This window comes from Salvelinus namaycush, chromosome 32 (assembly GCF_016432855.1).
Source record: "Salvelinus namaycush isolate Seneca chromosome 32, SaNama_1.0, whole genome shotgun sequence".
Lineage (NCBI taxonomy): Eukaryota > Metazoa > Chordata > Actinopteri > Salmoniformes > Salmonidae > Salvelinus > Salvelinus namaycush.
The window spans coordinates 17,475,580-17,488,240 of record NC_052338.1 but is presented as its reverse complement, the minus strand read 5'-3'; the positions used below and the strand labels follow the sequence as shown (position 1 = coordinate 17,488,240).

Sequence of the window (12,661 nt, the reverse complement as noted above, 5' to 3'; positions counted from 1 at the left end):
ACAGTAGCTGCCTTGGGAGGAGCGTGTGTCAGAGAGGTGCCTGGGGAACAGTAGCTGCCTTGGGAGGAGCGTGTGTCAGAGAGGTGCCTGGGGAACAGTAGCTGCCTTGGGAGGAGCGTGTGTCAGAGAGTCTGTTTGCGCATGTTTGTAACTGCATTATGGAAAAATGTAGAGCTCAATGTGTGTGTGTGTTTTAATGTCTGCCTGCCATGTCCCAGCTGAGGGAGAACTAGTGCCTGGGTGTTTTGTGCTGAAACAGGCTGAACAGAACAGACTCATCTCCTGTGGGAACAGTCCAACACACACACCCTGTCTCACAGAGATGGACCTGTGGATGACCTGATTCCAGACTTTGAGTCTGTCTGTGTAAGTCTGTATCAGAAGTGTCCATTCAGAGTTGTACTGCCTTTCTAATGACTTGTCCAAGCTTCACATCTGCCCCAAAGGCACCTTTCAACCTTAGACTGGGAAACTTTTACTACTTCTTAAATCACCATCTCTCGGTCTCTGGCACCGACCAATCTCTCTCCTTGCCCAGCTCTCTCTCTCTCCTTGCTCCCCCCTCCCTCTCTCCTTGCACCCCGGTCTGGTGCCCGCTGGGTATGTACACCCCACTGTGGTGCCCGCCTCTGGAGATGACAGTCACCTTCTTACCCCCCCAGATGGGACTGAGGTGGCCTGTCGTCTCTGTGTCACAAAATTCAGACTTTAATTTAGACATTTCATCTCTTGTGACATACTATTCAACACTAATGTCACTAATGACAGATGCTTAACGAATATATGCATCCTTCAAAGAAAGTGCAGAAAGTGTAGTGTACCTCCAGAGATGAGGCAGATGGCGCTGAGCAGGCCTGTCTCTGTGTCGTCCATCTCCATGGGCAGCAGCTGGTGGGCGAAAGTGAACACCAGGTCAGTGAGCGGGCCGAAGCCTGCGTTGTGCATCTGGGTCCGGTTCAGGGTCAGCCCGTCTGAGAACGTCATGGTGTCCTGATCCGGAGTGTACCGCGTACAGATACGCAAAATCTAAATGACAGGGGACAGGAGAGGAGAAAATTATACATTACGTATACACACACATTATCTGACAGAGGAGAGGATAGGGACAGTGAGGGGGAGGAGAGAGGGACAGTGAGGGGGAAGAGAGAGGGACAGTGAGGGGGAGGAGAGAGGGGCATTGAGGGGGAGAAGAGGAGAGAGGGCACGGTTGGGTAGGTTACAATCTAAATGTAATCCGTTACAGTTACTAGTTACCTGTCTATAATTGTAATCAGTAATGTAACTTTTGGATTACCCAAACTCAGTCATGTAATCTGATTACATTCAGTTACTTTTAGATAACTTTCCCCTTAAGAGGCATTAGAAGAAGACAATAATGTATGTTACCAATTGAACAACATCTATTGCAGGATAAATCAATGTTAAAGTTTACATAGCTGACCATATATGGATGTTAAATTTTACTTTATGGGTTGGTTATGTAGGCTTCTTCTAACCCATCACTTTCTACTACATATAATAATATGATTAAATTATATCTTTACATTAATATATATACTTTATATGTCAAAAATGGATGTAGCAACTACAGATTGCCCCGTTAAGTCTATCCAAAGTGTGCAAGTTTGAACATGTGTCCATTAGGCCTATGGATTTTTTCCCAGCATGTATTAGATTGAGCAATAAAAGCTTCACTTTCATTCCATAGGCTGGGATCTGCATTATGCAGATGTTGCAGGAGCGCATTTTTCATTGGCTGTCCAAAACAATTATTGATAGGCAGCTTAAATTTATTGAATTCAACCATTATTGGGTTCAAATACACATTTAGATTTGTAAGTAATCCTTGAAGTAATCATCTAGTTTTCAAAAGTATCTGTAATATGATTACAATATTTTAGCTGGTAACATAATGGATTACAGTTACCGTTTTTTGTAATCCCTTACATGTAATCCGTTACTCCCCCAACCCTGAGAGAGGGACAGTCAGGGGGAGGAGCGGAGAGAGGGACAGTAAGAGGGAAGTGAGGAGAGAGGGACAGTCAGGGGGAGGAGCGGAGAGAGGGACAGTAAGACGGAGGAGAGGAGAGAGGAACAGTAAGACGGAGGAGAGGAGAGAGGGACAGTAAGACAGAGGAGAGGAGAGAGGAACAGTCAGGGGGAGGAGCGGAGAGAGGGACAGTAAGACGGAGGAGAGGAGAGAGGAACAGTAAGACGGAGGAGAGGAGAGAGGGACAGTAAGACGGAGGAGAGGAGAGAGGGACAGTAAGAGGGAGGAGAGGAGAGAGGAACAGTCAGGGGGAGGAGAGGAGAGAGGGACAGTCAGGGGGAGGAGCGGAGAGAGGAACAGTAAGACGGAGGAGAGGAGAGAGGAACAGTAAGACGGAGGAGAGGAGAGAGGGACAGTCAGGGGGAGGAGAGGAGAGAGGGACATTAAGACGGAGGAGAGGAGAGAGGGACAGTCAGGGGGAGGAGAGGAGAGAGGGACAGTAAGACGCAGGAGAGGAAAGAGGGACAGTAAGACGGAGGAGAGGAGAGAGGGACAGTCAGGGGGAGGAGACGAGAGAGGGACAGTAAGACAGAGGAGAGGAGAGAGGAACAGTAAGACGGAGGAGAGGAGAGAGGGACAGTAAGACGGAGGAGAGGAGAGAGGAACAGTAAGAGGGAGGAGAGGAGAGAGGGACAGTAAGACGGAGGAGAGGAGAGAGGGACAGTAAGACGGAGGAGAGGAGAGAGGGACAGTTGGACGGAGGAGAGGAGAGAGGAACAGTAAGACGGAGGAGAGGAGAGAGGGACAGTAAGACGGAGGAGAGGAGAGAGGGACAGTAAGACGGAGGAGAGGAGAGAGGGACAGTAAGACGGAGGAGAGGAGAGAGGGACAGTCAGGGGGAGGAGCGGAGAGAGGGACAGTAAGACGGAGGAGAGAAGAGAGGAACAGTAAGACGGAGGAGAGGAGAGAGGGACAGTAAGACGGAGGAGAGGAATAGAGGGACAGTCAGGGGGAGGAGCGGAGAGAGGGACAGTAAGACGGAGGAGAGGAGAGAGGGACAGTAAGACGGAGGAGAGGAGAGGAGAGAGGGACAGTAAGACGGAGGAGAGGAGAGAGGGACAGTAAGACGGAGGAAAGGAGAGAGGGACAGTCAGGGGGAGGAGCGGAGAGAGGGACAGTAAGACGGAGGAGAGGAGAGAGGAACAGTAAGACGGAGGAGAGGAGAGAGGGACAGTAAGACGGAGGAGAGGAGAGAGGAACAGTAAGAGGGAGGAGAGAGGGACAGTAAGACGGAGGAGAGGAGAGAGGGACAGTAAGACGGAGGAGAGGAGAGAGGGACAGTCAGGGGGAGGAGCGGAAAGAGGGACAGTAAGAGGGAGGAGAGGAGAGAGGGACATTAAGACGGAGGAGAGGAAAGAGGGACAGTAAGACGGAGGAGAGGAGAGAGGGACAGTCAGAGGGAGGAGCGGAAAGAGGGACAGTAAGAGGGAGGAGAGGAAAGAGGGACATTAAGACGGAGGAGAGGAGAGAGGGACAGTAAGACGGAGGAGAGGAGAGAGGAACAGTAAGAGGGAGGAGAGGGGAACAGTAAGACGGAGGAGAGGAGAGAGGGACAGTAAGACGGAGGAGAGGGGGACAGTCAGGGGGAGGAGAGGAGAGAGGGACAGTCAGGGGGAGGAGCGGAAAGAGGGACAGTAAGATGGAGGAGAGGAGAGAGGGACATTAAGACGGAGGAGAGGGGGGAGGAACAGTAAGAGGGAGGAGAGGAGAGAGGACAGTAAGACGGAGGAGAGGAGAGAGGGACAGTCAGGTGGAGGAGAGGAGAGAGGGACATTCAGGGGGAGGAGACGAGAGAGGGACAGTAAGACGGAGGAGAGGAGAGAGGGACAGTAAGACGGAGGAGAGGAGAGAGGGACAGTAAGACGGAGGAGAGGAGAGAGGGATAGTAAGACGGAGGAAAGGAGAGAGGGACAGTCAGGGGGAGGAGCGGAGAGAGGGACAGTAAGACGGAGGAGAGGAGAGAGGAACAGTAAGACGGAGGAGAGCAGAGAGGAACAGTAAGAGGGAGGAGAGGAGAGAGGAACAGTAAGAGGGAGGAGAGAGGGACAGTAAGACGGAGGAGAGGAGAGAGGGACAGTCAGGGGGTGGAGAGGAGAGAGGGACAGTCAGGGGGAGGAGCGGAAAGAGGGACAGTAAGAGGGAGGAGAGGAGAGAGGGACATTAAGACGGAGGAGAGGAGAGAGGGACAGTAAGACGGAGGAGAGGAGAGAGGGACAGTAAGACGGAGGAGAGGAGAGAGGGACAGTAAGACGGAGGAGCGGAAAGAGGGACAGTAAGAGGGAGGAGAGGAGAGAGGGACATTAAGACGGAGGAGAGGAGAGAGGGACAGTAAGACGGAGGAGAGGAGAGAGGAACAGTAAGAGGAAGGAGAGGAGAGAGGAACAGTAAGACGGAGGAGAGGAGAGAGGGACAGTAAGACGGAGGAGAGGGGGACAGTCAGGGGGAGGAGAGGAGAGAGGGACAGTCAGGGGGTGGAGCGGAAAGAGGGACAGTAAGAGGGAGGAGAGGAGAGAGGAACAGTAAGAGGGAGGAGAGAGGGACAGTAAGACGGAGGAGAGGAGAGAGGGACAGTCAGGGGGTGGAGAGGAGAGAGGGACAGTCAGGGGGAGGAGCGGAAAGAGGGACAGTAAGAGGGAGGAGAGGAGAGAGGGACATTAAGACGGAGGAGAGGAGAGAGGGACAGTAAGACGGAGGAGAGGAGAGAGGGACAGTAAGACGGAGGAGAGGAGAGAGGGACAGTAAGACGGAGGAGCGGAAAGAGGGACAGTAAGAGGGAGGAGAGGAGAGAGGGACATTAAGACGGAGGAGAGGAGAGAGGGACAGTAAGACGGAGGAGAGGAGAGAGGAACAGTAAGAGGGAGGAGAGGAGAGAGGAACAGTAAGACGGAGGAGAGGAGAGAGGGACAGTAAGACGGAGGAGAGGGGGACAGTCAGGGGGAGGAGAGGAGAGAGGGACAGTCAGGGGGTGGAGCGGAAAGAGGGACAGTAAGATGGAGGAGAGGAGAGAGGGACATTAAGACGGAGGAGAGGGGGGAGGAACAGTAAGAGGGAGGAGAGGAGAGAGGAACAGTAAGACGGAGGAGAGGAGAGAGGGACAGTCAGGTGGAGGAGAGGAGAGAGGGACAGTCAGGGGGAGGAGAGGAGAGAGGAACAGTAAGACGGAGGAGAGGAGAGAGGGACAGTAAGACGGAGGAGAGGAGAGAGGAACAGTAAGAGGGAGGAGAGAGGAACAGTAAGACGGAGGAGAGGAGAGAGGGACAGTCAGGTGGAGGAGAGGAGAGAGGGACAGTCAGGGGGAGGAGACGAGAGAAGGACAGTAAGACGGAGGAGAGGAGAGAGGGACAGTAAGAGGGAGGAGAGGGGGACAGTAAGACGGAGGAGAGGAGAGAGGGACAGTCAGGGGGAGGAGAGGAGAGAGGGACAGTAAGACGGAGGAGAGTGTCACGACGGGGCTTGTAAAGAGTAGAAAGACAAACTCAAAGTGAAGCCCACAGAGGCTAGGGACAAGGCTATGCACTAGTTATACTATATACCTGTAGCTAGGACTGACACGTTCCACAGCCAACAAAGACTAAAAAGAGAAACCACCACTATGATCATGACCTTGAGGAGGAAAAACCTCAGTGTGTCTGTGTGCTTGCTTCTGTATTGTACAGCTATACACGGTGTGTGTGTGTGTATGTGTGTGTGTGTGTCTGACCAGCCGGTGTTTGAGTCTCCGCCAGCCAGCATGTTTTATTCTGTTTCATTTTGCGGACGCTCCTGCCACTCACTGTCGGCGCACTCACACACACACACACACACACACACACACACACACACACACACACACACACACACACTCACTAGCTGTCAGCGCCACTCAATTGGCTTCAAAGGTTGACACTGCCTGTCTCTTCACCCCACACACACACACACACACACACACACACACACACACACACACACACACACACACACACACACACACACACACACACACACACACACACACACACACACACACACACACACACACACACACACACACACACACACAAACCGTGTGTTCCTTCTTCACACACTTGCTCGCCCAGATCTAGAACACAATACGCAGGGCGCGTCCTTCACTGTAGAAACCTGTCAGGGTGTGTGTGAGAGAGAGTGATCTAAGCAGGACTTCAACTTCTCACCTCTTCAACTCCAGTGGCTTCCCACTGGACACACACTGGTTGAATCAATGTTGTTTCCACGTGGAATAGACGTTGAATTGACGTCTGTACCCAGTGGGTTGTCACATTTGACAAATACCGCATAGTCATAGCAAACAAATCCATCCAGCATTACTGCAAATCCCCCCATCTAATCAGTGTGGCAACAGTTCTCATCACACCAGGAAGTGATACTGTAATACGGCCACTGCTAATCTAGACCACAGGAAACACCACAATAACACTGATGATATGAACCTGTAGGATAACATCTATCCATTTACACTGCAGTCGCTGTACAGAACAGCTACAGGGATTACATAATATTCACATTCATCATGACATTTACTTCACTAAATCTATTAAATAGTCAATACTACTTTAATAAATACTACCCCCATGATACATGATTACTCACTAACCCTGGGCGCTGAACAGTGACACTATTGTAGCTGCTGTGCTGTGAGCTCCCAGTGAAGAGAGAGAGAAGGGCCCTTTCAGGTCAGGCATACTGCCGGGGGGTCTGAGCTGAGGAGCGAGAGAGCGAAGGAGAGAAGAAGCAAAAGTTGTCAGTAAATTGGAGTAGAGCGATCAGGGAAGTAGATAAGATGTGCTTGATGCAAGGAGCTGACTGAGTCTCATAGAGTCAGAGAGAGAGAGACAGAGAGAGAGACAGAGAGAGAGAGAGAGAGAGAGTGTCACGTTCCTGACCTGTTTTCTGTTAGTTTTGTATGTGTTAGTTGGTCAGGACGTGAGTTTGGGTGGGCAGTCTATGTTTTCTGTTTCTATGTTGGTTAATGGGTACCTAATATGGCTCTCAATTAGAGGCAGGTGTGTGTCGTTTCCTCTGATTGAGAGTTATATTAAGGTAGGTGTTTTCACACTGTTTGTTGTGGGTGGTTGTCTCCTGTGTCAGTGTCTGTATGTTACGCCACATGGGACTGTTCTCGGTATGTTTGTTCGTTCGGTTTTTGTGTAGTCAGTTTTCCTGTTATTGCGTTCTTCGTGTTTCATGTAAGTTCGTCATCCAGGTCTGTCTACATCGTTTATTTGTTTTGTTAATTATTCAAGTGTAGTTCGTTTTTTCGTCTTGTTTAATAAATCATGTCATTTCACAACGCTGCGCCTTGGTTCAATCCATGCTCCTCCTCTTCGGATGAAGAGGAGGAGGAACACCGTTACAGAACCACCCACCGATCCAGAACCAAGCAGCGTGAGTTCGAGCAGCGGCCAAGAGATCAGGACTCATGGACTTGGGAGGAAGTATTAGAGGGAGAAGGACACTGGGCGCACATTGGGGAATATCGCCGCGCTCGTGAGGAGATGGAAGCAGCGCGAGCCCAGGAGCGGTGGTATGAGGAGGCAGCAAAGAGACGTGGCTGGAAACCGGAGAATGAAGCTCAAAACCGGATTTATGAAGGTACGCGGCTAGCACGGAAGCCCGTGAAGAAACCCCAAAAATTTCTTGGGGGGGGGCTAAGAGGTAGTGGGCCGAGGGCAGGTAGGAGACCTGCGCCCACTTCCCAGGCTAACCGTGGAGAGCGGGAGTACGGGCGAACACCGTGTTACGCAGTAGAGCGCACGGTGTCTCCTGTACGTGTTCATAGCCCGGTGCGGGTTATTCTACCTCCCCGCACTGGTAGGGCTAGATTGGGCATTGAGCCAGGTGTCATGAAGCCGGCTCAACGCGTCTGGTCTCCAGTGCGTCTCCTCGGGCCGGCATACATGGCACCAGCCTTACGCATGGTGTCCCCGGTTCGCCTACATAGCCCGGTGCGGGTTATTCCACCTCCCCGCACGGGTAGGGCGACGGGGAGCATTCAACCAGGTAAGGTTGGGCAGGCTCGGTGCTCAAGGGAACCAGTACGCCTGCACGGTCCGGTATTTCCGGCGCCACCTCCCCGCCCCAGCCCAGTACCACCAGTGCCTACACTACGCACCAGGCTTCCAGTGCGTCTCCAGAGCCCTGTTCCTCCTCCACGCACTCTCCCTATGGTGCGTGTCTCCAGCCCAGTGCCTCCAGTTCCGGCACCACGCACTAAGCCACCTGTGCGTCTCCAGAGCCCTGTACACACTGTTTTCCTTCTCCCCGTACTCGTCCTGATGTGCGTGCCCTCAGCCTGGTGCCACCAGTGCCGGTACCACGCACCAGGCAAATAGTACGCTTTGAGAGTCCAGTGTGCCCTGTCCCTGCTCCCCGCACTAGGCTTGAAGTGCGTGTCTCCAGTCCGGTGCCTCCAGTTCCGGCACCACGCACCAGGCCTACAGTGCGTCTCAGCCGGCCAGAGTCTGCCGTCTGCCCAACGGCGCCTGAACTGTCCGTCTGCGAAGTGCCGCATGAACTGCCCGTCTGTATTGAGCCTTCAAAGCCGCCCGTCTGCCATGAGCCTACAGAGCCTTCCGCCAGACAGGAGCCGCTAGAGCCTTCCGCCAGACAGGAGCCGCTAGAGCCTTCCGCCAGACAGGAGCAGCCAAAGCCTTCCGCCAGACAGGATCAGTCTGAGCCATCCGTCTCCGCAGCGCCATCTGAGCCATCCGTCTCCGCAGCGCCATCTGAGCCATCCGTCTCCGCAGCGCCATCTGAGCCATCCGTCTCCTCAGCGCCATCTGAGCCATCCGTCTCCCCAGCGCCGTCTGAGCCATCCGTCTCCCCAGCGCCGTCTGAGCCATCCGTCTGTCCCGAGCCATTAGAGCCGCCCGTCTGTCCCGAGCCGTCAGAGCCGTTAGTCAGTCAGGAGCCGCTAGAGCCATTCGTCAGTCAGGATCTGCCAGAGCCGCCAACCAGACAGGATCTGCCAGAGCCGCCAACCAGACAGGATCTGCCAGAGCCGCCAACCAGACAGGATCTGCCAGAGCCGCCAACCAGACAGGATCTGCCAGAGCCGTCAGTGAGCCATGAGCGTCAAGAGCCGCCAGTGAGCCATGAGCGTCAAGAGCCGCCAGTGAGCCATGAGCGTCCAGAGCCGCCAGCCAGCCATGAGCGTCCAGAGCCGTCAGCCAGCCATGAGCGTCCAGAGCCGTCAGCCAGCCATGAGCGTCCAGAGCCGTCAGCCAGCCATGAGCGTCCAGAGCCGTCAGCCAGCCATGAGCGTCCAGAGCCGTCAGCCAGCCCGGAGCTGCCAGTAATCCGGAACTGCCCCTCAGTCCAGAGCTGTCTCTCTGTCCGGAGCTGCCTTTCAGTCCGGAGTTGCCCCTCTATCCTGAGCTATCTCTCTATCCTGAGCTACCTCTCTATCCTGAGCTACCTCTCTATCTCGACCTACCTCGCTGTCCTGAGCTACCTTGTCTTGGTGTTGCCCCTTATATTAGGTGGGTGGAGAGAGAGGGTGGTCATTCTAAGGGGGAGATGTAAGATGGGATTGACTATGGTGGGGTGGGGACCTCGCCCTGAGCCTGAGCCACCACCGTGGTCAGATGCCCACCCAGACCCTCCCCTAGACTTTGTGCTGGTGCGCCCGGAGTTCGCACCTTAAGGGGGGGGTTATGTCACGTTCCTGACCTGTTTTCTGTTAGTTTTGTATGTGTTAGTTGGTCAGGACGTGAGTTTGGGTGGGCAGTCTATGTTTTCTGTTTCTATGTTGGTTAATGGGTACCTAATATGGCTCTCAATTAGAGGCAGGTGTGTGTCGTTTCCTCTGATTGAGAGTCATATTAAGGTAGGTGTTTTCACACTGTTTGTTGTGGGTGGTTGTCTCCTGTGTCAGTGTCTGTATGTTACGCCACATGGGACTGTTCTCGGTATGTTTGTTCGTTCGGTTTTTGTGTAGTCAGTTTTCCTGTTATTGCGTTCTTCGTGTTTCATGTAAGTTCGTCGTCCAGGTCTGTCTACATCGTTTATTTGTTTTGTTAATTATTCAAGTGTAGTTCGTTTTTTCGTCTTGTTTAATAAATCATGTCATTTCACAACGCTGCGCCTTGGTTCAATCCATGCTCCTCCTCTTCGGATGAAGAGGAGGAGGAACACCGTTACAGAGTTTTTTTTGTTTTTATAAAACCTTTATTTTATACTCAAGTGTTAACATAAATAATGACACACTGCCTTTTCAGAAATGAAACAACAAATGTAATTCCTAAACAAAATAAATAAAATAAAAATACAAAAGAACATATACATTCAACTTATTTCATCAACAAAAAATAATTTCCCCTCCTCTACAAAACAAAGCGCTCCTTCGTAGGCCCACTTCTCCTCAAACAATGGGAGATCTTTTACAGCTGAGAAGAACTCAAAATCCACTTTTATTCTTGCTTTCACTAATCCTTTAAAAACACATCTTACATCCTGCCCATATCCCGTTTCTATCTTATGTTTCCTACTCAGAAAAATTGACATCTTAGCTTGTCCCAAAATAAAATTTAACAGTTGACATTTTCTTTTCTGTTGCTTACTATATTGAAACCCCAAAATAAAAACAGTGTTATTGAAAATCTCCCCTACAGCTTTAAACAAAGATTCCAGCATTTCCAATAGAGGTTTTATCCTCTTACACTCCATAAAACAGTGAAAAATGGTTTCTCTTATATTACAAAAAGGACATCCATCTCTAACATCTGAGTTAATAACAGATACAAAATTGCAGATTAACTGCAATGATGCCATGTAAAACCCTCCATTGCATATCACCAGTACCCTTTTGTAACGGTGGCTTGTACAGTGCTCTCCATGCTGGCTTTACCTTGTCATCAATGCCCAATTTTACCCTCCATGGAGTGTCTTTTCTATTTTTCAATTTATCTTTATTCAACACCTTGACACACCCCCTATACAAGTCCTTCCCATTCACCTCATCCAAACCCACCTCCTCCAACCCTCTCAAATCCAGCAATAACGCCTTTCTTTCTGACTCTGGGATATTTGGTGTAATCCCTAGTCTTGGAAATGAGACGTCTTCATCTTTTACCTTCTTCTTGTGGCTATTAAGCATACCCCACTCTTCCGCTGACAGCCTTCCTGCAGCTTCCCAGCATTTGTCCGACAATCCTTTCCGACCTCACCCCCAAATGTTCAGCCACCCGTCTTCCATCCATTAAGGCGGGCCCAGCCATGGCCATTAACTGTTTTAAGGTGATGATTTTGCCCTTCACCAGAATCTTGGAGAAATGTGGAACAGCTGCAGTTGTACAATCCAGTCTTGCCCCATACACCAGAAGTTCCTCCAACAGCCAATGCACTGACTCCGCTGAAGTTCGTCTGGACACCTTCATTATGCTCCACACTCTGAGAAGGCCTCTGTAAAACGGAGGTACTCCCTCCCTAGAAATCTGGCTACTATCAATCAGAAATAAAGCCTTCTTTAAACCTAATCCTCCAACCCGCTGTAATACAAGACCTGCCCACCCTCTCCACACCACATTTTCCGGTCCATAAAGCAACCTTTGAATAAACTGAAACCGGAAAGCAGCAGCCCTACTAGCAAGATGTACAAGACCTTGTCCCCCCTCCTCTTTTGACAAATACAAAACACTTTGTGGAACCCAGTGATATTTATCCCAAAAGAAATCCACAATAATTGCCTGTATCTTAGCCAGAAGGCCAGATGGTGGTTCTAAAACTGACAACCGATGCCACAGTGCAGAGGCAATCACATTGTTAACTATAATAGTGCGCCCCCTATATGACATACGAGATAGCAACCAACGCCATCTCCTCATCCTCCCTTCCACCATTTCAACCACCCCAATCCAATTTTTTTCCATAGTCCCCTCATCTCCTAGGTACACTCCAAGATACTTAAAACCTCCCTTACACCATTCCAGCCCCCCTGGCAAAGCCATGATCCCTCCAGACCATTCTCCAATCTGTAAAGCACAACTCTTTTCCCAATTTACCTTTGCAGAAGATATTCCCCTAAAACGATCAACCATTAGACTCAAACTATCCACCTCCGCTTGATTTTTCACTAAAATAACTACATCATCAGCATAGGCTGAGAGACGAATAGGAGGAATATCCTCTGAAAGGTACACCCCTTCAATGCGACTTCTAATGCTATTTAGTAGTGGCTCTATAGCAATGGCATATAACATTCCTGACAAAGAACATCCCTGCCTAATACCTCTACACACTTTAAAAGGAGCACTCAAACCACCGTTAACTTTCAATACACTTTCAATGTCACCATATATCACCTTTATCATGGCAATAAAACCAGAGCTGAACCCAAACGCCTCAAACGTGTGCCATAAATATTGATGTTCAACTCGGTCAAATGCCTTTTCCTGATCAATTGAAATTAGACCAGCATCCAACCCAATAGCCCTAGAGACGTCCAAAAAATCACGAATCAGAGAAATGTTATCCCCTATCTGCCTGCCAGGAACACAGTAGGACTGGTCCGTATGTATGATTTGCCCCATCACCTCCCTCAGTCTGTTGGACAAAGCCTTTGACAAGATCTTATAATCAGTGCACAATAAAGCC

General features: G+C 50.7%; 1 protein-coding gene across 1 annotated transcript in view; it reads right to left on the bottom strand.

The window, feature by feature from the left end:
* Positions 1–12,661, bottom strand: part of LOC120027037 (retinoic acid receptor alpha-A-like) — a 150,797-nt gene that overhangs the window by 1,717 nt on the left and 136,419 nt on the right. The window contains exon 6 of the mRNA XM_038971881.1: positions 822–1,026. Within this exon, the coding sequence (XP_038827809.1) occupies positions 822–1,026 (205 nt within the window). The remainder of the gene's footprint in view (positions 1–821; positions 1,027–12,661) is intronic.